Below are 27920 nucleotides of genomic sequence, written 5' to 3'. Positions count from 1 at the left end.
CAGGCTAGCAGCCAGCCCACAGCTTCGAGCAGGAATCTACTTCCTTGACCTTGGCAGATTTTACAGCTGTCCTTGGGAGGCCCCACCCATCAGAGCAAACCCAGCTGATCTGGGGCTGGGAGAGATGCTCCTTAACTTTCCCCAAAGGCAGGTGGATTCGTTAAATAAGGGCACTATTCTCCTTCTCATAACAAAAGTCATCATAGCGAGTAACGCTGTGTCTTGTGTGAAAGTCCGTGCTCCTTCTATAACTTCAAGGTGCCCGTGGCTAAATGACAACCCAGCAGTAGCAGCAGTAACAACAAACCTCTCTCTCCTAACAGTCACTGGAACTGCAACTGTGATTTGAAAAGGTCTCCCATTCTTTGCCTCATCCCTTCAAAAAAAACAAAACAAAACAAACCCCCCTTTGAAAACTCTTATGAATACAAAATCCTCACTCTGAAAAGAGTAAAAGTGCCTTTCCTAGACCCAGGCAGGTCAGCGTTTCTTTAGCTGCTAGAACACTCAGCATTTTGGTGGATTCTTAAATGCCTGCAGGGAAGGTTTTACTGCTTTCACAGTGTGCCCTTCTCCTGCAACAGTGTGTGTGTGTGTGTGTGCGCCTCTGTGTATCTGTGCATATGCATGTGTGTGTGTGCCTGTGTATTTGTGCATGTGTATATGTGTGTGTGCCTGTGTATTTGTGCATGTGTATATGTGTGTTGCCTGTATTTGTGCATGTGTATATGTATGTGTGTGCTTGTGCATACCTGTGCATGTATGCATGTGTGTGTGCATGTGCTGGAGGGACTGGTTCTCAGTCTTCCTCGGCAGCAGACCTTCACTTGGACCACACATGGACACAGCTGTTGCCCAGCACAAGTAAGCCCAGCACGAGGACCCCTACCGCAAAGAGGTACAGGGTTTTGTCACAGTAATCCTGAGGCTGCTGGAAAGGTGGAATAAAATCTGGCAGGTAAACAGAAAAGACCCAGTAATTTCCCAGAAAGAACCAGAGGAAGAGGAAGAGGCTGAGGAGGAGGATGTAATATTTGTGTGCGTTCTGCCTCTAGGGATATACATCGACGTCGTCATCATCCATCACCATGGCCTTGGACAGAAGCCGCCTCATCCTGGTGGAGTTGTACAGTAGGAGAGACACCTGGGTCGTGGTAGGGAGCCAGGGGTTGGAGGGCAGAGCAACAAAGGAGGGGGAGGAGAGGGGACAGGGGGAGGAGAGGGGACAGAGAAAGATTCATTAGGAAAAGTGCACACACTGGAGTTGGAAATGCTGCCAAGGCGCGAAATTTCATTTTGAAGAATTAGACTTGGCGAGAATGAAGGCATCCATCCTTAGCATCCGTGGTGGCACTTTAGAGATGCGTGAATTGCTTTGCACAAGGGATTCGCTGACTGCAGTTCCTCTCCGCACCCAGAGTTTCCCTGGTGCTCTGGTCTGCTTCCCTAGCCTTGAGGTCAGTTCCTCGGCTCCCCCTGGCTCCAGTGACCTGCCCTGCCTCCCTGCAGGGACCACCCCCTGCATCTGGGCATCATCGGAAGTGCCCTCCTCCCCGATCCCAACTAAATGCTACTTGTTGAAGCCGCCCGGCCTGTGGAATCTGGTTAAGGCAGCCTGAGCTGACTAATACAGACACGAAGTATTTTTAGGCATATTGTTCTATGTAAAACAACCCTACGGAATGCACACCACGTTCCTCACTTTAGAAACAAAGGAATTGAGGACCAGTTGGGTGAACGAGTTGGCCAAGGTCACGTGGGTCAAAAGTGGAAGAGCCATGGGCTTCCCTGGTGGCGCAGTGGTTGAGGGTCCGCCTGCTGATGCAGGGGACACGGGTTCGTGCCCCAGTCCGGGAAGATCCCACATGCCACAGAGCGGCTGGGCCCGTGAGCCATGGCCGCTGAGCCTGCGCGTCCGGAGCCTGTGCTCCGCAACGGGAGAGGCCACAGCAGTGAGAGGCCCACGTACCGCACACACACACACACACAAAACATACCTCAATCTTCCATATTCATTTGGTGACACGTCCAAGCTAGAAACCAGGGCTGCTCCCAGCTCCTCACCCGATATAACCAGTCAACAGCGACCATGCTGGGCACCCCTCCAGTAGTTCTCCCCCACTAGAACGGAAGGGCAGGGTCCAGCTATGCTTGCTTCACTGCTGCACACCCAGCCCAGCACATGTGTGGGGTGCGGCCCATTAGAAGCCCTGTGCTTGAAGTTCCCACAGTATGGGGCTGCTTCCCACCTCCCTGCCCGGACTGTGTGCTCACGCTCTCCTGGGACCCTTCTGCTCCCCAGCCTGAGTCTTTCATAAACATCCAGACAGGTATCACCTCCTCCAGGAAGGATTCCAGTATCTCTCTTTACTGGGTTAGAAATCTTCTTTGTGCTTATCTGTATTCTCTTATTTTCTACACTGAAAAGTTACCACTTATGAAAGATAAAGATGAAACCTAAGTGAAGTGATTAGGCCAGCATTTGGCCTGTATGATCTCATTTAATGCTTATGCTAACCTAGGGGCTGTATATTATTATCCCTGGTTTGTGGATGAGAAAACTAAGGCTCAGAGAAGTTCAGTCACTTCACCCAGGTCCACAGTGAGTAAAAGGATGAGATGGATGTCGGTCCACACCTCTGACCACCAACTACACCACACTATCCAGGTGCTTAAATCAAAGCTATTAAGTCGGGCTTCCCTGGTGGCGCAGTGGTTGAGAGTCTGCCTGCCGATGCAGGGGACACGGGTTCGTGTCCCAGTCCGGGAAGATCCCACATGCCGCAGAGCGGCTAGGCCTGTGAGCCATGGCTGCTGAGCCTGCGTGTCTGGAGCCTGTGCTCCACAACAGGAGAGGCCACAACAGTGAGGGAGGTCCGCGTACCACAAAAAAAAAAAAAAAAAAAAAAAAAAAAAGCTATTAAGTCACAGGGTTTTTTTCCCTAAACCAGGAAAGTGTTCCCAAATGGTCCAGTTGCCCAGGCTTTCCAGGAATAAGATTTGTAGCCTGGCTGGGAGGCAGAACATAAGAAAAAGGAAGTGAGGGCTTAAAGGGGTCCAGAGAGCCACTCACATAGAGCTGATGCATCCAGGGAGGGCTTCCTGGAAGAGGAGGTATATTCCGAGCCCCTGTGAGCAGGGAGAGGTGGGAATGGGAGTGGCATGGCAAAGATGAAGGGTGGTGGGTTTGGGAAACAGGAGAAAACCAGTTGGGAGGAGCAGGGCGGCCGAAGAGAAGGACTATGAGCTCGGGCAGGCGTGGGGTGCACAGGAGTTCAGCCGTTTACCCCGTGGAAACCCAAGAGAAGCAACGTTTCCGCTTCAGTTTCCTCATCTGTAAGCTGGAGCTGACGGCACAGCTCGGGGTTCAGCTACTCGGCACCATTTCCCTTTCTAGCAGGGTCCCATTCCCTGGGGGCTGGCCCCCACTGTCACGTGCATCCGGAGGGGGAATCCCAGGGCCTGTCCTCCCTGGAGGCGCCTTCTCCACACCAGGGTCAGCCTGGCACCCAAGGTCCAGGGACCTAGCCACCTTCCCAGGACTGGTTTGTGGGCACCTGATGCCAGGAGAGAGGAACTCTCTGGGGTTCATTTCACTTCACTGCTGGCCCAGACCAACTGCCCGGGTCTCACAGCCCAGGCTTCCTGGAGCCACCTGGTTCTTTCCTCTTTCACCAACCTTTGAAGTCGTGAGCTCTTTTAACAAATTACCTCTCAGGTTAGCCAGAGCTGAGTTTTTGTTCCTTATATTCAAAAAATCCTTTCTGATACAAGGACCTGCCCCAAAGGGGCATTGTGAGAACTGAATACGTTCAAAATGGGGGCCAGGCCCTTAGCACGGCACCTGGTACACAGTAAGTGCTCATGGGGTGGTAGAGATTATTACTAAGAAGTGGGGTCCTGGAAGATGAAATGGAGTGTTAGGTAGACAAATGGCCACTAAGTCAGTGGTTTTGAAACTTTCTTTCAACACGGTGCTCAGTAACAAACACACTTTACGTCACAGCCTAGTAATCGGGTAAGCATATGTCCTGGCTGGCTCAGAGAGGTGCCAGTTTATGCTGTTTTCCTGGCGTGACTATTATTAAAGCCCCCCTGTACTCTCAACAGTGTCCCAGTTGGGATGATAAATTACATGGTCAACTTACCAAACACACATGTGTGCATGTATATCACATGATACGTATCAGGCACTAATATTTCCTATTCTATTTTTTTAAAGTGATCACAACCTACTAAATTCATTTCATGATCTTCTAATGGGTCATGATTGTCAGTTCTTAGGTGACCCTGGGAAATGTCCACCCACTTTTCTTCAATGCAATGCAATACAGTGGTGCCATCTGATGCATTTCAGAGATGCTGCAGTGTTCCAAGGGGGTTAAATAGGAAGCACTCGCCTCACTAGTAAACCTCTCTGTCTGGGGATTCTATAAGCCTGTTTGCTATTGCTCTCATGGTTATGGACTCACTATGTATTGCCTCGCTGTGATGAGCACAAAAATTTAATTTAGCTTCAAACAGTTTTAGATTGCCAGGAAAAAAATCAATGCTGCTTATTAGGGCCCTGGTTTGTTCATTAAAATAAATTACCTTTGGGTTCTGGGCTGGCTTTCATAAAGGAAAAGTTTGCTGTTATTAAGAGGAACAGACTCCATGGACGGTAGTATCTCTAAAGGTAAGTTCTACCTTGCTCTACCTAATCATGAGGTAGTCCAGTGAGAGAGGGCGGGGCAGAGGTAATTACTGCTGAAAACTCTGCCCTTGTTTTGAGCACCTCTATGGCACTCAATCCATCAGAGCTTTCTTCTAACACTCTGGGGCCACAAATGCAGCCCTGTTGATCTAAGAGCCGTTGGGTTTCCTTGGAGCTAAACAGAGCCCCAGGTAGATCCCGTCAGGATGTTAAGAGAAAGGATCCTAAATTTATACATTCCAGAACATTGCCCACCAGACCGCTGCCAAAAGAGGAGGGTATTTAACAGTGAGGTGATCTCAGACACAAAAGGCTCCAAACACTTGCTGCAAATCAGACATGTTTCCCAAGACAGAATAGAGCTTGTGGCTACTGATTGCATATAAGAACAGCCACCTTGAAGACATTCTTTTGATGTCTTAGATCAATACCATGACCAGTGCCACTGGGCAGCCTCTTTTGAAGGCCCCAAGCACCAGAAGGAAGCTGACAAAGAAATCAGACAATGGGTCCAAATGAAAGTTTATATATAGCACTCGATTCTGTTTGTGTGTGTGTTATTGCTTCATTCTTTTTTTTTTTTTTTTTTTTTTTTTTTTTTTTTTTCTTTTTGCGGTATGCGGGCCTCTCACTGTTGTGGCCTCTCCCGTTGCGGAGCACAGGCTCCGGATGCGCAGGCCCAGCGGCCATGGCTCACGGGCCCAGCCGCTCCGCGGCATATGGGATCCTCCCAGACCGGGGCACGAACCCGTATCCCCTGCATCAGCAGGCGGATTCTCAACCACTGCGCCACCAGGGAGGCCCCCTATTGCTTCATTCTTATGAAACCATTTTGGAAATACAGACACTTGTGTTTTCTAGCTTTTGATATAGAAAGCTTTGAGGTGGGCTTGGATGGCTGGGAAGGGTCACTAATAAATGGAGGTAGACCTAAGGTACTTTTGGCAGGTGTGTCATTTCTGTGGGCTTGGAATTTTGAAAATTTAACTGCAGGCTACGCAGGACCTTTGATATTCCTTTTTCCAACACTTTTCCTGTTTCAACATATGTCAATACAACCCATGAGCAGATCAGCTCCCTAGACTGATATAAGCTTGTGAGTCACAGACATCACCCCCAAACATCGGAGTTTAACGTTTGATTGATGATTGCAGCTAACAAATTCCATGCTAGTCATTTGAGAACTAGGAGCTATGGTTAAAAACAGAAATAAGAACTGCTAAAATCGAACACATTTTAACCAGATGCAAACTCTACTGCCCTATACAGGAAACTTTTTAAAAAAGAAGTACAGAGAAAGGCCACGATTATGGCTGAATTCAATGGTATAAGTAATTGGCAGTCAGTAACTTCTCTGCATCAACTGTAATCACACCAAAGCCACAACTTAGCACACTGAACTCGGGGCAGCAGGAGGGAAGCTCTGGGTGAAAATGTCTCATCTGGAAAAATCCAAGTCTCTGCGGCAGGTCTCAGGATCCACCTGGCCCTGTCTTTCGACAACCCTGCGCGTAGGGGAAGCTGTTCTGTTAGCAAACAATTAAAGGATGCATTCCACAGTGCCTTAAGTTAAATTTCAACAAGAACTACAAACAACTGATAAATAGACATTACCTTTAAGGTCCCGATGATCCCACCCACTAGCAAGTATAGAGGAATGAGGGGCTGTATGGGACAGTCCTCCAAAAACTTCACTCCTGCAAAGGGGACAGAACAGAAAATTGAGTGAAATGCTTTCAAGAACACAATGTCGGTTAGGAAAATGAAGTAAATGTCTACAAAAGCCAACACGTTAATGACACAAACTGAAGCTTGACCCCTGCTTAGGGAATCTGCTCAGTCTCCCGAGCCACCCAGTCTTCAGGATGCTTACTGGACAGAACGGCAGTCCATTGGACATCAGAGCTGGGACCAAAGGTCACTGCACCACTTGGGATATTAACTGGCTACAGGTATGCCTTGCTTTTATGAAAACAGTGAATGACAACCCGTGTTTCCAATCAAAGATTCATTTTACCAAAGGTCACTGCACCACTTGGGATATTAACTGGCTACAGGTATGCCTTGCTTTTATGAAAACAGTGAATGACAACCCGTGTTTCCAATCAATGATTCATTTTACCAAAGGATCCCTTTAAATATCCAGGCTTTTTTTTTTTTTTTTTGGCCACACCGTGCAGCATATGGTTAGTTCCCCAACCAGGGATTGAACCCGTGCCCCCTGCAGTGGAAACACGGAGTCTTAACCGCTGGACCACCAGGGAAGTCCCTATCCAGGCACTGTGCTTAAAACAAGATCCAATTTATGGGTCACGTTCCCAAAATGCATCCACTGTGTAATATAAGGCTCCCATTTACCCTGCTTCCAGGGCCCACAGGGCAGGGATTTGCCAGAAGAGAACACTTCCTCTGTGTGCAGAATCCTCTGCTATAATTGTTGCAGGCAACATATGATCATCATTGACCAATTCACTCACCCAACCCCAAGCTGGGACACATGTTTACTGACAAATCCTTAGTCACTGTATTGGAAAACTACCAAACCCACACCCTTTCTTATGGTGATTTTTCTCACCATAGCAATGCTTTCTCTCTACTTTTCTCAGGCCTTTGTCTCTTGGCCTATTTAACCAATGATGATATGATGTATTATTTAAAATATAAGAAAGCAATTCCCATTTCCCTCAGTGACCAGTCTGGCTCCAATAACCAGTCTTCGGATGGGTCCTAACACATGTCTTGGCTGTGCAGAGACATTAACTGTTCAGTACGTGCCCCTCACATTTCCCAGCCCCCTTGTGGGTACCCAGGACTGTGGGACTTGTGCTAGCCAACGGGCTATGAGACATTTTGGAGCCGAAGCATTTAAAAACTGACACATGATCCTTCGTTTTCTTCCCCTGCTTTGACCCAGTGGAAACCATGGGTTGAGATGGTTAGTGCTCAAGACTAAAGCAGCTTAGAGTTTTACATCATCACATCACTTGGGGGAGTCTTGGGGAGCCCTGGAGAGGGTCCTGATCCACGCTGGAATTTGCATGAGCAAGAAATAAACCTCTGTAATCAACAAGGACCTACTGTATAGCACAGGGAACTCTACTCAGTATTTTGTAATAACCTATATGGAAAAAGAATATGAAAAAGAATGGATATATGTGTATGTATAACTGAATCATTTTGTTGTATACCTGAAACTAACATAACATGGTAAATCAACTATAAAATAAAAATATTATACTCAATATAAAGTAAATATTAAATTTTAAAAAAATTTAAAGAAATAAACCTTTGTAGTATTAGGCCACTGAGATTCCAGGATTGATTTGTTCCTGCAGCATAGTTAAGTCACCCTGACCAATACTTTTGTCAACAGAACCCAAGAAAAGGGAGTCTCACTGTAGAATTAAAATGTTCTGTTTAGGGGGACCCACAAGATGGTGGAGGAGTAAGACATGGAGATCACCTTCCTCCCCACAAATACATCAAAAATACATCTACATGTGGAACAACTCCTACAGAACACCTACTGAACGCTGGCAGAAGACCTCAGACCTCCCAAAAGGCAAGAAACTCCCCACGTACCTGGGGAGGGCAAAACGGAGAGATTCCCGCACAGAGGATCGGTGCCGACCTGCACTCACCAGCCCGAGGGACTTGTCTGCTCACCCGCTGGGGCGGGCGGGGGCTGGGAGCTGAGGCTCGGGCTTTGGAGCTTAGATCCCAGAGGACTAGTGCGCCACAGCTAGCTGGGAGGGAGTCCGGGAAAATGTCTGGAGCTGCCAAAGAGGCAAGACACCATTGTTTCGGGGTGCGCGAGGAGAGGGGATTCCTTCCCTGTCTGCCGACAGAAGGCAGAGCAGCACCTAACCAAGCTCCAGAGATGGGTGCGAGCCACGGCTATCAGCTTGGAAACCAGAGATGGGCATGAAACGCTAATGCTGCAGGTGCAGCCACCAACAATCCTGCACAAGCACAAGTCACTATCCACGCCCACCCTGGGACCCTGTGCAGCCTGCCACTGCCAGGGTCCCACAATCTAGGGACAATTTCCCCGGGAGAACACACAGTGTGCCTCAGGCTGTTGCAATGTCATGCTGGCCTCTGCTGCCGCAGGCTCACCCCGCATTACAATTTTGACTACCGTACCCCTCCCTCCCCATGGCAAGAGTGAGCAAGAGCCCCCTAATCAGCCGCTGCTTTAACCCCGTCCGGTCTGGGTGGCAACAGATGCCTGAAGATGACCTACACGCAGAGGCGGGGCCAAAACAAAAGCTGAACCCCAGGAGCTGTGCGAACAAAGAAGAGAAAGGGAAATCTCTCCCAGCAGCCTCAGGAACAGTGGATGAAATCTCCACAGTCAACTTGATGTACCCCTGCATCTGTGGAATACCTGAATAGACAATGAATCATCCCAAAATTGAGGAGGTGGACTTTGGGAGCAACTGTAGGCTTGGGGTTTGCTGTCTGAGACTGATTTGTTTCTGGTTTTTATGTTTATCTTAGTATAGTTTTTAGCGCTTGCTATCATTGGTGGATTTGTTTAATGGTTTGGTTGCTCTCTTTTTAAAAAATTATTATTTTTTAATTTTTTAAATTTTAATAATTTTTTTCTCTTTCTTTTTTTTCTCCCTTTTCTTCTGAGCCGTGTTGCTGACAGGGTCTCGGTACTCTGGGCTGGCTGTCAGGCCTGAGCCTCTGAGGTGGGAGAGCCGAGTTCAGGACACTGGACCACCAGAGACCTCCCAGCTCCATGTAATATCAATTGGCAAGAGCTCTCCCAGAGATCTCTGTCTCAATACTAAGACCCAGCTCCACCCAAAGGCCAGCAAGCTCCAGTGCTGGACACCCTATGCCAAACAGCTAGCAAGACAGGAACACAATCCCACCCATTAGCAGAGAGGCTAAAAAAAAAAAAATTTAGAGAAGAGCGAACACCTATCCTTCTCAAACTCTTCCAAAATATAGCAGAGGGAGGAACACTCCCAAACTCATTCTATGAGGCCACAATCACCCTGATACCAAAACCAGACAAAAATGTCACAAAAAAAGAAAACTACAGGCCAATATCATTGATGAACATAGATGCAAAAATCCTCAACAAAATACTAGCAAACAGAATCCAGCAGCACATTAAAAGGACCATATACCATGATCAAGAGGGGTTTATCCCAGAAATGCAAGAATTCTTCAATATACGCAAATCAATCAATGTGATACACCATATTAACAAACTGAAGGAGAAAAACCATATGATAATCTCAGTAGATGCAGAAAAAGCTTTCGACAAAATTCAACACCAATTTATGATAAAAACTGTCCAGAAAGCAGGCATAGAGGGAACCTACCTCAACATAATAAAGGCCATATATGACAAGCCCACAGCCAACATCGTTCTCAATGATGAAAAACTGAAACCATTTCCTCTAAGATCAGGACCAAGACAATGTTGCCCACTCTCACCACTCTTATTCAACATAGTTTTGGAAGTTTTAGCCACAGCAATCAGAGAAGAAAAGGAAATAAAAGGAATCCAAATCGGAAAAGAAGAAGTAAAACTGTCACTGTTTGCAGATGACATGACACTATACATAGAGAATCCTAAAGATGCTACCAGAAAACTACTAGAGCTAATCAATGAATCTGGTAACACTGCAGGATACAAAACTAATGCACAGAAATCTCTTGTGTTCCTATACACTAATGATGAAAAATCTGAAACACAAATTAAGGAAACACTCCCATTTACCATTGCAACAAAAAGGATAAAATACCTAGGAATAAACCTACCTAAGGAGACAAAAGACCTGTATGCAAAAAACTAGAAGACACTGATGAAAGAAATTAAAGATGATACAAACAGATGGAGAGATATACCATGCTCTTGGATCGGAAGAATCAACATTTTGAAAATGACTATACTACCCAAAGCAATCTACAGATTCAATCCTCATCAAACTACCAATGGCATTTTTCACAGAACTAGAAGAAAAAATTTCACAATTTATATGGCAACACAAAAGACCCCAAATAGCCAAAGCAATCCTGAGAAAGAAAAATGGAGCTGGAGGAATCAGGCTCCCTGACTTCAGACTATACTACAAAGCTACAGTAATCAAGACAGTATGGTACTGGCACAGAAACAGAAATATTGATCAATGGAACAAAAGAGAAAGCCCAGAGATAAACCCACACACATATGGTCACCTAATCTTTGATAAAGGAGGCAAGAGTATACAATGGAGAAAAGACAGCCTCTTCAATAAGTGGTGCTGGGAAAACTGGGCAGCTACATGTAAAAGAATGAAATTAGAATACTCCCTAACACCATACACAAAAATAAACTCAAAATGGATTAAAGACCTAAATGTAAGGCCAGACACTATAAAACTCTTAGAGGAAAACATAAGCAGAACACTCTATTACATAAATCACAGCAAGATCCTTTTTGACCCACCTCCTAGAGAAATGGAAATAAAAACAAAAATAAACAAATGGGACCTAATGAAACTTAAAGGCTTTTGCACAGCAAAGGAAACCATAAACAAGACCATAAGACAACCCTCAGAATGGGAGGAAATATTTGCTAATGAAGCAACTGACAAAGGATTAATCTCCAAAATTTACAAGCAGCTCATGCAGCTCAATAACAAAACAACAAACAACCCAATCCAAAAACGGGCAGAAGACCTAAAAAGACATTTCTCCAAAGAAGATATACAGATTGCCAACAAACACATGAAAGGATGCTCTAACATCACTAATCATTAGAGAAATGCAAATCAAAACTACAATGAGGTATCACCTCACACCAGTCAGAATGGCCATCATCAAAAAATCTACAAACAATAAACGCTGGAGAGGGTGTGGAGAAAAGGGAACCCTCTTTCACTGTCGGTGGGGATGTAAATTGAAACAGCCACTATGGAGAACAGTATGGAGTTTCCTTAAAAAACTAGAAGTAGAACTGCCATATGACCCAGCAATCCCACAACTGGGCATATACCCTGAGAAAACCATAATTCAAAAAGAGTCATGTACCACAATGTTCATTACAGCACTATTTATAAGAGCCAGGACATGGAAGCAACCTAAGTGTCCACTGACAGATGAATGGATAAAGAAGATGTGGCACATATGTACAATAGAGTATTACTCAGCCATAAAAAGAAATGAAATTGAGTTATTTGTAGTGAGGTGGATGGACCTAGAGTCTGTCATACAGAGTGAAGTAAATCAGAAAGAGAAAAACAAATACTGTATGCTAACACATATATATGGAATCTAAAAAAAAAAAAAAAAGGTTCTGAAGAACCTAGGGGAAGGACAGGAATAAAGACGCAGACGGAGAGAATGGACTTGAGGACACAGAGAGGTGGAAGGGTAAGCTGGGACGAAGTGAGAGAGTACCACTGACATATGTACACTACCAAATGTAAAATAGATGGCTAGTGGGAAGCAGCCGCATAGCACAGGGAGATAAGCTCGGTGCTTTGTGTCCACCTAGAGGGGTGGGATAGGGAGGGTGGGAGGGAGACGCAAGAGGGAGGAGATATGGGGATATATGTATATGTATAGCTGATTCACTTTGTTATACGGCAGAAACTAACACAACATTGTAAAGCAATTATACTCCAATAAAGATGTTAAAAAAAAGCACTCTGACTTTTTATCCGTATTTTGGAGAAGAAAATATTTACATGTTTAATTCATAAGTTAGGCTACCTGTAAAGTACTGTGTGATATAATATCAATAAAGTACTTAAAATGGCACTTCAATGTTTTATTTAAAATCATATATCATGCACTTTTTTTTTTTTTTGGCTGTGTTGGGTCTTTGCTGCGGTGCACGGGCTTCTCATTGTGGTGGCTTCTCTTGTTGTGGAGCACAGGGTCTAGGCGCATGGGCTTCAGTAGTTGTAGCACACGGGCTCAGTAGTTATGGCTCGTGGGCTCTAGAGCACAGGCTCAGTAGTTGTGGCACACGGGCTTAGTTGATCTGCGGCATGTGGGATCTTCCCGGACCAGGGCTCGAACCCGTGTCTCCTGCATTGGCAGGTGGATTCTTAACCACTGCGCCACCAGGGAAGTCCTGAAACTTGGCTTTCTTACATTTGGTTGGTTCATGTGACATTCCCTATGAAATGAGTGGAAGTATGATTCTTGGATTAAACGATTTTTCCAAAATAAAAAAGCAAAACAGCCGTGGTTAAAAAAAAAAAATCTTCTGATTAAATGGCATTTAAAGTTTTAGCTTTGAGTTGACATTTTACTTCCCACGAAGTCTTTGGTAGTTAAACAGAGGAAGTAAAGCATTTTCCTATGACTATACCATATTCCATTGAAATGAATAAATATTTCTAGGTATAGAGAGACCTACAAATTCATGGTAAAATCAGAGTAAAATCAAATACACACATTGATCCAATCATCAGCCTACAGAGGCCTGCCTTTATAGATATCTCTGATGTTTCGCTGAAGCCATTATTAGATGGAAGTACTTTCCAAGCCTCAAGAAAACCTTTTCACTCAAAGACCTTTAAATATCAGTACTTGATGCCAAAGTTGTTGCGTAGGAAGTGCTTTTCCATTCAAAGTCCAGCTGTGAAATGAACATGAGTAATGACTTACACACCTGCTCATTGCTAATGAATAAAAACAGCTGCTGATCACAGCAGAGCCAATCAGCACACAGATGGCTTAAAAGGACCCTAATAAATGTAATAAAAGCATCTTTCCCTAGTGTGCTTCGGGTACTGCCTGGGACCTCTAGATTTTCTTTCTGACTGACCTGCAGTACCATAATTACCCTCTTCAGGCTTTAGAATTCTCCCCAATACAGTTGGTAAAACTACCAGATGTAGTGATTTGCGGGGGGGGCAATATTATGGAAGTTTAAAAATTATTTTAAAATATTTTTATTGTGATAAAGTATATATAACAAAATTTTTGCCATTTTAGGCATGTTAAGTGTACAATTCAGTAGCACTAATTACATTCACAGACATGTGCAACCATCACCACTATTTATTTCCAAAACTTGTTCATCACCATAAATGGACACTCTATATAACAATTTGGCAGTAATTCCTTGATACCCACTTCAGGCAGCGGATGTAGCGATTTTAATATAACCACTATGGGAATTGGCCTTGTGGGGTCTTGCCTCATTTATGCAGCCATGTTAGCGAGTGAATTGTTTCAGTTAAGTTCATTATTCAGATAACTGAATCACAGGTTCCAAAAGCTTACATTTTACTCGATAAAAGAAAATCTATCTTTTACCAATAGATTTTTGCATAGGACATTTTCTTACGGAGAACTCTTAAGCAGGGTATACCTGACACCTTATAACTCTTCTTGATAGAGCGGAGCCATATAATAAATGTTCACTTTCAAATTGCCCTATAATAATGACAGCTTCAGGGCCTGTTGAAGTGGCTGAATTGTTTGCCCTGACACTAGATCGCCCCAGACTACTTGGCTATATGAATTCTGTGCAAACTTGAGAATTTTATTTTGTTCTTTTATTTCCTATCAAGCGGTCAGCTTTCACTTGTTACAAATCTAAGAGTACCGTTTTTATATTCATTTTTGGTTTTAGTATTGTCGATTTTTTTAAAAATCGAGGTGAAATTCATATAACACAAAATGAACCATTTTAGGTACTGATGAACCTAGCGGCAGGGCAGGAATAAAGATGCAGACACAGAGAACGGACTTGAGGACACAGAGGGGGAAGGGGAAGCTGGGATGAAGTGAGAGAGTACCACTGACATATGTACACTCCCAAATGTGAAATAGATGGCTAGTGGGAAGCTGCTGCATAGCACAGGGAGGTCAGCTTGGTGCTTTGTGATGACCTAGGGGGGTGGGATAGGTAGGGTGGGAGGGTGGCTCAAGAGGGAGGGGATATGGGGATTTATGTATACATATAGCTCACTTTTATTGTATAGCAGAAACTGACACAACATTGTAAAACAATTATACTCCAATAAAGATGTAAAAAAAAAAGAATCATTTTAAAGGGAACAATTCAGTGGCATTTAACGTATTCACAATGATGTGTAACCATCATCTGTATCTAGTTCCAAAACATTTTCATCACCCAAAAGGAAACGCCATCCTCATTAAACTATTTGAGTACTGGGCGCTTTTTGTTTGCAACAATTCTTATGTCCTCTTTTTTTCCTTCCTATGCCCTTTTAATTTCTGCTCCAATATGCTATGAACTCGGAGCCCAGAGCACCATGCTTGCTAGACCTCTCTGTAAACAGGCATAGCTAGATTCCATGTGCAGAGCTTGGAGGCTCTCACCAGCAGCATTCAAGGCTGTGAGTTTAATTTCACTGACATGAAAACGATTTTTGGCTACTCAAGGAGTTTCCCACCCCCTCAACCTTTCCTCACACTTCATACTTCTGGATAATTGAGATCATTTAATATATGTGACTAATGGAAATATTTACTCATTCATTCAGGAAAAGAATGTATAGAGCACTGACCGTGACCATAGCCTGACATTCGTTTTCCATATTGATCCACATGGGAGCATAGGAACTGGGAAGGGTCCTTGGGAAAACTCTGGCCCAGGGGCTCCCAAACTGGGCAAGAGGTACCACAGTCATCTAGGGGCAGAGTTTTAGAAGCAGGTTCTAGGCTTCCCTGGTGGCGCAGTGGTTGAGAGTCCGCCTGCCGATGCAGGGGACACAGGTTCGTGCCCTGGTCCGGGAAGGTCCCACATGCCGCGGAGCGGCTGGGTCCGTGAGCCATGGCCGCTGAGCCTGCGCGTCCGGAGCCTGTGCTCCGCAACGGGAGAGGCCACAACAGTGAGAGGCCCGCGTACCGCAAAAAATAAAAAAATTAAAAAAAAAAAAAGCAGATGTCTGTCCTCACCACAGACATACTGCAGCAGTATTCTCCAGGGCAGGTCCCAGAACTCCGTCTTTTTAAAACATTCAGCAAGTAATTGTGTGTGACTCACGTGTGTCTGCAAATCATCAGCCTGGCCAGCTCTTCCTAGTGCACATTTTGCTTTTGTTTGTGTCTTTTTTTTTTTTGGCCACGCCCCAAGGCTCGCGGGATCTTAGTTCCCTGACCAGGGATTGAACCAGGGCCACCGCAGTGAACGCGCCGAGTCCTAACCAGAGGACCGCCAGGGAAGTCCCATCGCACACTTTATGTTTAAAGATGGAGTACCATCGTCCTGGCCGGACACGGCTGGCCTGGGGCATCCAGCAGCTCAGAGGCCAGCTCGCCTGGGAAGGCCATGGACAGCGGGAGAGCCAGGGAAGCGCAGAGCAGAAACAGGAAGCAGGCTGTAAGGGAAGGAGCGCGAGCCCGGTCAGAACACGGAGACTCTCATTTCCTTTCCGCTGCAGTTTACTTACACCTTCCGTGAAATCTGCCCTTCTCTCAAGGCAGCAGACGGGGAGGAGGTCACCGCTTGCTTGGGGCTTCCGCAGGAGAGGCAGGGGGTGCACGCCAGGGCTTGCATCTCTGAGACAGCTGAATGTCTCTTCTGATCAGGCTGCCAATTCGAAGGCCCAGATTTCCTGCACGACCTCTCCAAAGACTGACAGCTTCTAGAAAAGGAGTTCATAAGCTGCTGCTCTGCCAGTGCCAGGATGCCAGAAGCCACCGGCGTTCACGGAGCCAGGCGGCATCTACCCTGTGCTTCCTGGGAGCCTGTACCCACCGCAGATGGCTCTTCCCTACCGTGCATAAGGTTCACTGACAACTTGCTTTATCACTTAAGGAATCTGCTTCACAAAGTCTTTTTCCCTTCCATTTATTTATGGGTTATATATCCCATAGTATATATTAGACGGTCTCCTACAACTTCTTACTGATACACAGTGGAACAGAGCTCTGAACTGGCTTGGGGTTTTTCTTCCTATTCATGCAACCAATTCACCCTCTGGCACTGGGAAAGGACATGCAAGTTAGATAGACCTGTGTTCAAATCGCACCTCTGTCACTCATTAGCTGTGTGGCTTTGAGCGAATTAGAATTAGTTGGCCTCCTTGAAGCCTCATCATTCTCTTCTGTAACGTGCGTTAGCAGATGCACACACAAGCTCAGTATACAGCAACCGTTAGGATTTTAGGCAATTACTTCCCCTTGTTGGTTCTTGGTTTCCTTGTCTGTTAAATGGCCGGCAGATACAGGTTTTGCTTGGTCAGCAGTTTTTTTAATTATGAATTTGAATGTCTTTTGGGTAGGACTGCACTCTTGTTCCCACGTTTAAAGTTTAGACAGCATCACACATTTATGTTTTCTGCTAGGTCCAGTGCCAGTCCTGAGAGCAGAGACAGGGTCTCTGAGGTAGACGGCATGGCAGCCTCCTGAGCATCCACTCCGTCCTCTCCAGGTAATCACCCCATTTTGTTCTGGTCTCCCCACCTCCCCACCTCCCCATTCTCCTATGCAGTTTATGTGCTCTGGTACAAGCTGACTCCCCCTGGGCTTTTGAGAAGGGCAGGAGGCTTAGCCCTAAGTTACTGGCAGAGTTGCACTCACTGGATATGTTTTTGGTTGGTGGATGGGCTCTTGGCTCATTCTGGGCCAAGGATACTCAAGGGGAGATTGACTGAGAGAAAGGTAAAAAAGCTTTCTCACTCTTCTGATAGAACTTCCAAGAACAAGGCTTCTCTCCCTCCTGGACACTGGTGAGGAAGCAAGTTGCTCTGGGGGCTGCTGGCCACCATCCTGACACCAAGAAAGGAAACCAGCCTGAGGATGAGGCTGACACGTGGAAGGCAAAGTGGAGAGGCAAAAAGTAACTAGGACCTCAGTGGCATCCGTCAACCACTGAATCACACCACTCATGAAGCTGAACTACTCCTGGACTTTCCATTGACATGAACCAATAAATCCCTTTATTATCTGTGCCACTTTGAGTTGGGTTTTCTATTACTTACACTGAACCCACTTTATTTTTATTTTTTTTAATTTAATTTTTATTTTTTATTTTATTTTTGGCTGCATTGGGTCTTTGTTGCTGCATGTGGGCTTTTCTCTGGTTGCGGCGAGTGGCGGCTAATCTTCCCTGTGGTTTACGGGCTTCTCATTGCGGTGGTTTCTCTGGTTGGGAGCACGGGCTCTAGAGTGCAGGCTCAGTAGTTGTGGTGCACACAGGCTTAGTTGCTCCACAGCATGTGGGATCTTCCCGGACCAGAGCTCAAACCTGTGTCTCCTGCACTGGCAGGCGGATTCTTAACCACTGCGCCACCAGGGAAGCCCCTATTTTTATTTATTTTATTTATTTTTTTTTAAATTTTTTTTTTTTTTTTTGCAGTACACGGGCCTCTCACTGTTGTGGCCTCTCCCGTTGCGGAGCACAGGCTCCTGACGCGCAGGCTCAGCGGCCATGGCTCACGGGCCCAGCCGCTCTGCGGCATGTGGGATCTTCCCGGACCGGAGCACGAACCCACGTCCCCTGCATCGGCAGGCGGACTTCTCAACCACCGTGCCACCAGGGAAGCCCTATTTTTATTTTTTTAATTTATTTTTGGCTGCATTGGGTCTTCGTTGCTGCACGTGGGCTTTCTCTAGTTGTGGCGAGCGGGGGCTACTCTTCACTGCAGTGCGCAGGCTTCTCATTGCCGTGGCTTCTCTTGCTGCGGAGCACGGGCCCTAGAGCACACGAGGGCTTCAGTGGCTGTGGCACGTGGGCTCAGTAGTTGTGGCTCGCGGGCTCTAGAGCACAGGCTTAGTAGTGGTAGCACACGGGCTCAGCAGTTGTGGCGCACGGGCTTAGCTGCTCTGCGGCATGCAGGATCTTCCCGGACCAGGGATAGAACCCATGTCCCCTGCGTTGGCAGGAGGCTTCTTAACCACTGCACCACCAGGGAAGTCCTAAACCCACTTTAATTAATTTAATCTACTAGGTCCATTCCAGTTTCAGATTGTCAAACATCTCAGATCTATTTGTGAGTCTCAGTCATCTCTGGAGGCTGCAAGTGTCTGCAGCTAGGACCCTCACAGCCACACCACTAAATCCAAGCTCTGACACGAATTCTCCAAGCAGAGATGGACACGGCAGGGGTCGTCCCTCTCCTTCAAGAAGCCCCTTAAGTTGTCCTTCATGCCCATCGTGACCTTTACTTCCAGGAAATGCCAAAAAAAGGGCAGGCATGCAGACCGATTTGCCCCAATTTCCACTCCTCCCCTCAAACCACCCTCCTCTGAATTAGCTATAATATTTACTGATCATCAGAGCTGGCTTCCTGGGCACACAATCTGGGCAGTCACATGGGGGCCTGTGCTGAGGAGGACCTTGCACTTGGTTTACTGCTCTTCTGTTGCGGTCTTGAATTTCTCAGTGAATTTTTCTTTGAATTTGTACTTTGTGAGTGAAGTCTGATGGGACAATGGAGCACAGGTGTGAGCAGATACATGGGGTGAGTGTGGCTGCCTCTCCTGGCTGTGTTCTCCTGTTCTGCTGGGCCCACGGGTGTGGACATTCATTAAGACTCAAAATGAATACAAAGTAAGTGTGTTATGTCTTCAACTGAGTGAGCAGGGGCACCGACAACCCTGAGAGGCCACCTTTTTCATTTGAACCAGAACTTGCTTCAAGTGCGGACAGAAGGCAGTGGTGTTCTAAGTAACGCAAATGACCAAGAAGCCCTATCACGTCCTTTCTTACACAGGAGAATTCCCTGAACCAGCCAACCGCTCATCCCAAAGTGATGACCCAGAAGAAAGGGAAAGGTAGGGCAACCCCTAGATCTGTTTCTGTTCAGCCCTTCCTTACTCATCAGTAAGCAGAAGGTAAAGGGCGTTGGTAGAAAGCACGTGTACCAAGAAGTGAAATTAAAAGAGCTGCATTCGTTTTGTGTATTATTGCCACTGTTGTGGTAAAAACCAAATACATATGTATGTAAGAGCTATGAAGCACAAATCGTGTGATTTTGGTGATTCTACATCTGGGTTAAATGCTCTTACAGTTGCATTTAAAACTGTCATTATAGGGAATTCCCTGGCGGTCCAGTGGTTAGGACTTGGTGCTCTCGCTCCTGGGGCCCCGGGTTCAATCCCTGGTCCGGGAGCTAAGATCACACAAGCTCCATGGCTGACCCCCCAGCAAAAAAATGTCATTATATAATATTAAGGTGAGTGGTAAAATTTATGCTAATAATTTTAGATTGTTAATTAACAATTTTTCTTTTTTCTTTACTTAAAATGTCATTAAAAGGCAAACGAAAAATACTATGACAGATCAAAAGAGACTGCGGAAGAAAGGAAAAAGCTTTCTCTTTCAGTACCTTGAACAGGGCTTTTTTCCTGCTTTTTGAACAAGGTTTTCTGCCTTTTCATTCTGCAACTGGTCCTGGCAGGTTCCGCAGCGGGGTGATCTGTTGATCACAGGGAACACAGCACTGCCTGCAATGTGGCTGATTAAAGGGAGAGTGTCAATTAATATAGCCACATCTGTTTTAATTCCCAGTTTACAATGCGGGTCGAGGAAAAAATTTCCTGCTGATATGTGATAGAAAAGCAGGAAGCTGAGAAATCCCACCTCTATTTCTGGGCTTGAGCTTGTTATCACCATGATAAAGTGATCGGCATCCTGGAAAACCCTTCAGTGCTCTGGGAGCTTGTGACAGATGGTGCCACCTGGCCACATGTGTAATCCAGGCGTTCAGTGACACAGAGGCCCCTGTCACGCAAGCTTCCTACCTTGGAGCAAGGCTGAGAGAGATGGCTGGGGCCAGAACATTCCTAAGGACCACCCAGAGGAGAGTAGGACCACTCGCCACCTAGAGCCAATGGCCTGGGCTCACGTCCCACTCCATGCCCTACGGTGTGGAGGGCTGGGCTCTTCACCCCTGAGGTTTCAGTGTCCTCATTTAAAACGTGAGCATAATCATAAGGCTTTCCTAAGAGACTTGTTAAAATGATCAAACGTCATAAGCCACATAAGGCACTAAACACGAGGTCTGCTCCACGATAAACACTGTGTAAATGTCGGCCCTTATTATCATCATCATTATTCTCCCTTCATGATGGAAGGAGCGTGGCTTCCCTTTTATCTCAGACACGACCTCCCCCAGCCCTTCCCCGGGTTCAAATAGAGAACTGAAGAAACAACAAGCGAGGGAGACCCGGTGGGTCCCACGGACTTCGAATGAGCCGTGATGGGATGGCTCCAAACCTGACATCACTCCCTGAGCCCATGTGCAGCCCAGGCTTCATTAGCACCAGACTCTCTGCATCACCACCGTCAAGGTCTCAGGCTCACTTCTGCTCTCACCCTGGCAGATGTAATTCTGAGATTCCCTTGGGCTACTCTGGACCTAAGAAGTCAGAATCTCTGCCAACACGACCTAGGAATCTGTGTTTCCAAGCAACTCCACCAGTGACTGTGAAGTAGGTGGTCCACGCACCATCCTTTTTATAAGCAGTGCTGGAGATTCTAAGCCAGGCCCTCCTTAGCGTCTGTTTGCTCAGTGAAGTGTGAGGTGTCGGGGCCACGCGGGGCTGTGGGATTTCACTGGGAGGAAAGTAACCAGCATTACTCACACGAGGACCTCTTTACCACTCAGTCCTTATGAGGACCCCTCAAGCCACAGCCAGGGACTGGAACCCTTGCTCCCCACCCCCCATATCCCCCTGCATCCCAGGAGAGCTGGTACGCAGTCCGGATGAGGACAGCCCTCTGGGACAGCAGCTGTTTCCTGCTGACCTTGCTCAGGCCAGGACGGGGGTTTGATAGCAGTGACCACCTCTAATAAATACCACGCTGCCTTCGAGTTTACTAAGCACTGATTCCAATGCGGCTCAGAGGGCCACATCCTGGTTTCTGATGAAATGAGTTTCTATCAGGTCCATTTAAAAGAACCGAGTGAAACTGCCAAGTCAACCAAGAGTCCCAAAGGAGAAAATAATTCAGAATTAGAGCAACGGTGGGAGAAGGATATTAGGATCGAGAGGCTGGAGCTGACCCATTCTTTATGCCAAGAACACAGATGAACTGATTCCTGACAATGAAGGCTGTGAAAAAAGACCCCCCGAAAGGATGGCCTCCCGGGGCGGTGTCGGGATTAACCAGCTCAGGGCTCCCGCTCACATCCTGCAGTGGGTTTAACGCTGCTGCTCTCACCGTCACTTGTTAAAGACATAGTAGCACCTAGCTATCAGTCCAAGTACATGACCAGAAGTATCCAAAGCGCTTTTTTTGTGTGATACGCGGGCCTCTCACGGCTGCGGCCTCTCCCGTTGTGGAGCACAGGCTCCGGACGCGCGGGCTCAGTGGCCATGGCTCACGGGCCCAGCCGCTCCGCGGCATGTGGGATCTTCCCGGACTGGGGCACGAACCCGTGTCCCCTGCATCGGCAGGCAGACTCTCAACCACTGCGCCACCAGGGAAGCCCCAAAGCATTTTTAAAGGGAGCAATCTTGGTAGGAGAAAGGGGTGGCTTCTCGCTTAGTCTACTCTCCAGGATCTCCAGCACCTGGTTCTTTTGAATAGCAAGTGTAACCCCTGCTCTCTTGCTTAAATAGTTTAATGGGGAAACTGAGACCAGGACCCAGCAGTTTTTCTCTGCAACACCACCTTTTGGGGGCTCCACTCAGCGACCAAATACCCAGGAGGCAATTGGCAAAGGGTCCAGGAGGATAAACTCAAAGTCAAGTCCTCTTTCCAAACTGCCCTCTCCATTTCCCCGCGTCTATAACGGCACCAAAACCTCAGTCATCTGTGCAACTTCTGCCCTCTCCTGGTACATCCAGTGATTTTGTCTCTGCCTCACGTTTTGCATCCTTCCCTCTTCTCCATCCCTGTATCGGCACCCGCATCACCCTCTCACCTGGCCTGTTCCTCAGCCCCCCACTAACTCGGCAACACAGACCTCACAACCCCATAAGGGAGATGAGATGTGCACCCAGGGGCCAATACAGATCAGTGTGTGAGAGGGGCCACGAGAGGTGCATGAAGCGGTCAGGAAGCCCAGGAGAGGGAGGAGTCCGAAGGAAATCAAGCCTCCACCTTCCAAGAGGAGGTGACCCTGGCACTGGGTGTTGATGAATGGGTAGGGTTTTGACTGGGCGGAGTGGCTTTTCAGTCAAAGGGAAAATCCTAAAGGAAAACATTCAAGGAAGAAAAGATCAGGGTGGGTTTGGGGGAGTGACAAATCCTCCCATTTAGCTGAGCACAGGTCATCCATAACAGATAAGGGGGAAATAAGACTGGAACAAGGTATTGAGAATAGAGGGCATTTCCAATCTACATCAGGGCATTTGGATTTTATTAGGAAGATCAAGGGAGTTGTAGGATTTGGAGCTGGGAAGTGACATAATCAAAGTCAAATCACTGGAAGCAATGAGGCCAATGGAATGGAGATGACGGCTGAGAGACCAGTGAGAAGACTGATCCATCGCTGATCCTGGAGGGTGATCACGAGGTGTAGGGGGGTCAGGCTCTCGAGTACCAGTTAGATGCGGTAATAAAGGAAAGAAAGGAGTAGAAAATGCCTCAAGTGCTGAGCTTGGGAGACAATAATGGTGGTGGCGTTGACAGAAATGGGAGAAATGGGAGAAATGGGAAGAGGAGGAGCTTTGGGGAAAGGATGTGTTTGGTTCAGAATTCACTGCATTGAACGTGCTGGGAGAACCTACTGGAATCTGGGAGCCCAGAGCTCCAGGATTTTCTCAAACCACCTCCATTGCCCACGTGACTTGCCAAAGGCTTAAGACTCTCCACCATCCATGTAATAGGATGATACAGTAACAAGAATCATGCTGACAGGTGCTAGAATCTTTTTTTCTGATCCCTGACAAGAGATGCCAAATTTTGCATCTTGGAGCCCAATGAGGGCAATTTCCTGGGATTGTCCCAAGGAGAGGGATGGAGGAAAGTGCCCAAAGGGGAGGACCAAGGTTGGGGTGGTGTGCACGGGCGGGGAAACCTCGTAGGCTGATGAGGAGTGAAGTCCTTGGATGGCTCTGCGGGTGGTGGTCCTCTTCCTCACAGCATCCAGAGGGAACTGCTACAAGGAGCACCTAGGGAGGGGCCACCAGGCTCCCCGGCTTGGAAAGACCCCAACATCCCAAGCTTGGCGCAGGTGCTGGCCCCATGGTGGGGACAGAGCCCACTGCTATGCGGGCTGTGAAGGAAAGAGGGGGCGGGGTGAGGCTAAGGGATGAGTGAAGGTGGAAAGCCCTCTTGCCTGGAGGAAGGGATGCCCTTTCCTTGGAAGACAACTTCCTAAGCTGTGTGTCCTTGAGGCTACCGCTACCAGGAGGGAACCTTTTAGAAGCTGCACAAAGAGTCTGTACAGGCCTCTGATGGCTCTGCCCGGAGAGCAGGAGCCTCCCCTGCCCCAACCCACCAAAGAGGTGAACATGATCCCCCTGCCCCACATCCTGAGTTCTGTGACCGCAATGCCCATGACTGATTTTTTTGCTGGCAAGCAGGAACGTGAAGTCAGTTTAATTTTACCTACAAAAGGAGAAGTTTTCAAGTTTTAAAAGCACATTAAAAAATCGGGGGGGGGGTGGTCTTCCCTGGTGGCGCAGTGCTTAAGAATCCGCCTGCCAATGCAGGGGACACGGGTTCAAGCCCTGGTCCGGGAAGATCCCACATGCCGCGGAGCAACGAAGCCTGTGTGCCACAACTACTGAAGCCCACACGCCTAGAGCCCGTGCTCCCCAACAAGAGAAGCCACTGCAATTAGAAGCCCGTGCACAGCAACGAAGAGTAGCCCCTGCTCGCTGCAACTAGAGAAAGCCTGAGCGCAGCAACGAAGACCCAACGCAGCCAAACATAAATAAATAAAATTAATGAATTAATTTTTAAAAATCAAATAAAATAATGCACTATTTCTCACAGCCAGAATCGCAGCATAAACTGCCTCTTGACATTCAGTAGGTGGACTTCCATGAGCCTCTGTCCACCTCCCTGGGGGCTGAAACACCCAGGGTCACAGGCCTCTGGTCCAGTCTCAGGGTGGAAGGCCCCTCCCCCAGTGTTCCCCTGTGCCTGCCTTCACTGAGCTGCCATCTCCAAGTGGTGCTACGAGGGCTTCCCAGGACGCCCCGATAGATGCCCTGACCTGGGTTCAGCGTACCAGTCGCATTTAATTGCGTCATCCCGTGATGGCCAGAGGCCGGCGGCACACACTGTACGTGCATTCATCAAGGTTTCGTTGCTTCCCAGTTATTAAATCGACCCTCCAGGCCAGCCTCAGGGTGCAGGGAGGCAGCCGTGCTACAGCAGAATGAACTTGGTGGGAAGAACGTGTGAGACGGGGAGGCTGACGGTCAGGGCTGAGCCGCGGCCCAGGAGAGCTTTCCAGGCGGCTGGGTGGGGCCTGAGGCCGTGACAGAGACTTCCCTGCTCCCTCCATGGACAGACACATGGAGGGGTCATTGCTTCGGGCCTCAAGCCCCTCCCCTCCACCACTGAGCTAACTTCACATGTGGATAGGGACCAGCTGCCAATCCACCTAAAGGGAATAGCTGAAGATTGTTCTTAAAATAGAACTTTGCTTTCTCATTACGTAAGTATGTAGTGCTTTACAGGAAATGTAGAAAACCATATAGAAGAAAATTTTAAAGTCATTCGAAAGGAAGACACTGTCGTGTAGATGCATCAAGGGCAGCATTGTAAGAAATTCAGGATAAGACCAGGGAAGCTTTTTTCCAGTCTAAATTCTAAAAGAATTGTTAATTGTGAAAATTCTCGAACATTCAGATACCTACCACTCGGTTTCTCTTGTCCATATGCTTCCTGTATTAAGTTTTTAAACTTTTTAGTTGGAAATAATCCCAGTGTGTATTTCCTAAGGATAGGGACATTCTCTTACAACCTTAGTAAGTTGGCAAACTTCCTTACATTCACATTGAGAGAATACTTTAATCTACTATCCATATTCCAATTGGGTTGGATCCAATGTAAGGTCGGGTACTTCCTTTTGTTGTTGAATCTCCTTGGTCTTCTTGAACCTAGAACATTTCCATAGACTCCATTTGTTTTTTATCATGTTGACATTTTTGAAGAATATGGTTGTTATGGACTGAATGTTTGTGTCCTCTCTAAATTCATGATAAAACCTTAGCCAAATGTGGTGGTATTTTAGGAGGTAGGACATTTGCAAGGTAATCAGGATTAGGTAAGGGTGGAGGCCCCACGAATGGGATGAGTGCCCCTTTCAGAGACAAGAAAGACCCTGCTTCCTCTCTGCTCTCCGTCATGTGAAGATACAGGGAGAGTCAGCAGTCTGCAACTTAGAAGATGCTCTCATCAGAACCCAGCTTTGCTGGCACCCTGACCTTGGACTTCCAGCTTCTAGAACTGTGAAGGATAAACCTTTGCTGTTTATAAGCCACCCAGTCTATGGCAAATTGTTATAGCAGCCCAAAAGGACTAAGACAACAGTCTTCACTTTTGGTTTGCCCCTGTTCCCTTGTGTTTGGTTTAGGGTTGTGCCTTCTCAGACAGATTTCTGCACAGGTGATGGCCACCTGTCCCTCACTGGTGATGTTAATTCTGAACCCGTTAGAGTTTTTCCCAATTTTTCCACTGCATAATTACTATCTTTTTTCTCCCTTCCAACCAATAATGCAGTTTGGAAGGCCCAGGGGAAAAAGTGAACCTGGTGTTTTTGTCTGGCTGCATTTTCCAGGGTGAGAAGGGAAAGAAGAGGAGATGACACAGAGGTGAAAAGGGGTCCACCCACAAAGGGTCTTTCAAGTGATGTGAAGCTCACTTTCCCTTCTGCAGGAATGGGTCCAGGACCATTGCCTCCACTCTGGCCCCCATATAGTAGGTATGCTCCAGAGGTGCAGGGGGCTGTGTGACCTAGAGCCATTGCAGGGAGTAAAACGTCAGGCTGTGTCTGAGGAGGATGAGATGGGGGTTGGGTACATCAGCTAAAGGAGGAGCTTGTATTGGGAGCTGGTGGTTCATTCATTCACCCATCTAGTCATTCGGTGGACAGTTACTACACTCCTACCATGTGCTGGGCACTATCGGAGGTGCTGGGGATGCAGCAGTGAACGAGCTGTCCTGAGAGGAGAGGGAGGTGCGGAGTTGGTGATCATACATGGGTATCAGCATGTCAATACCATAGTTCACCAGGCACCCATCCACCATCCCCTTGTCTCCTGACCCTATAGCTAGGTCCACTCTACCCTCTGCCTGCTGTTTCCAAATATTACTGCTCTAAGATAAGTTGCTTAAGACTTCCCACGAGATTCCCTTTATTCACACATCATCTGTATAAAAGACAGACCACACGGCTCAGTAGGAGGTAAATGCTTTCACCCCAAGGAGCCCCAAGGTCTGGGATTTGTTTTAAGGATATTCCAAATGTTATGATATAGCCTGGGCCTTCTGTAATGTGGCCCAACCCCTCTGGACACAAGGGGCCCAACAGGAGATGGTGGGGAAAGTCCAATTTGGCAAGAAGACAGGGTAGGATGGGGGTGCAGGAAGCCACCCCAATCCAAATCCACTCACATCTCCCTGCACGTCCCCCGGCTCCACTGCCATTAATTACATGCTGGTTGTATCAGTGACTCCATTCACTCAAACATTTTCCAAACACAGATTATGTTGAAAATACATCCTGTGCACTTCGAAAAGTTAAAGGTTCCTAAATAAGGAGTAGAAGGAGGGGCATCAACAGAGGTCAGGACACTATCCCCTCCCAGCTCTAACCTGGGGCCACTCTGAGCCAAGCACAGGTCACCCACAGGGTTCGCTTTGGGCTCTAACAAGTCATGTGATTTCAGACTTGTTAAAGCCCACAGTGAAGCCCAAATCCTTCAAAACTAGGACATTTCTCAGAGCTGTGACTCACCACTTCTGGCAGTTTTAGAAATGCACCGATGACACGCCTTCTCCACACCTCCTGGCATTGTTCTTGCTTGCTGACAAAGTTCTGGGAATCAAACACAATTTATCCATAATTTATTAGAAAAGCTGTGGCAGGACTGACATGGCACCAATGAACCACCTCTGTGCGTGTCACCTGTGCCTGCAGGTGGCCTCAATCAGCCTGGATTCCGGGTGCCGGCTTTGACACCGGTCGGCCTGCAGGTGCGGCCTTGGTAGCCATGATCAGACTGAAACACCCCTCATTTCACACATGAGGGAACCACGCTCAGAGAGGTTAAGAAGCTTGCCCACTGAGGCACCGCTGGGAAGACACAGGGCCTGGAGGGCAAGGTAATAATAGGTACTATTTATTGAGCAATTGCTAAGTGCCAGGTGTTA

At 47.1% G+C, this 27920-nt stretch overlaps 1 protein-coding gene across 1 annotated transcript; it reads right to left on the bottom strand.

Annotated features, from left to right (window-relative positions):
* Positions 1 to 823: 823 nt before the first annotated feature.
* TMEM272 (transmembrane protein 272) lies at positions 824 to 27562 on the bottom strand (the record flags this gene model as incomplete). The annotated part of the gene is given in 5 exon segments (XM_081214690.1): positions 824 to 1051; positions 1055 to 1144; positions 6311 to 6393; positions 15952 to 16011; positions 27505 to 27562. Coding segments are annotated over 5 exon segments (519 nt in total).
* Positions 27563 to 27920: the final 358 nt, after the last annotated feature.

The sequence above is a fragment of the Mesoplodon bidens genome, assembly GCF_964165515.1.
Source record: "Mesoplodon bidens genome assembly, chromosome: 17".
NCBI lineage: Eukaryota > Metazoa > Chordata > Mammalia > Artiodactyla > Ziphiidae > Mesoplodon > Mesoplodon bidens.
The sequence above is the reverse complement of the archived record's forward strand: the minus strand, read 5'-3'. Positions and strand labels throughout refer to the sequence as shown.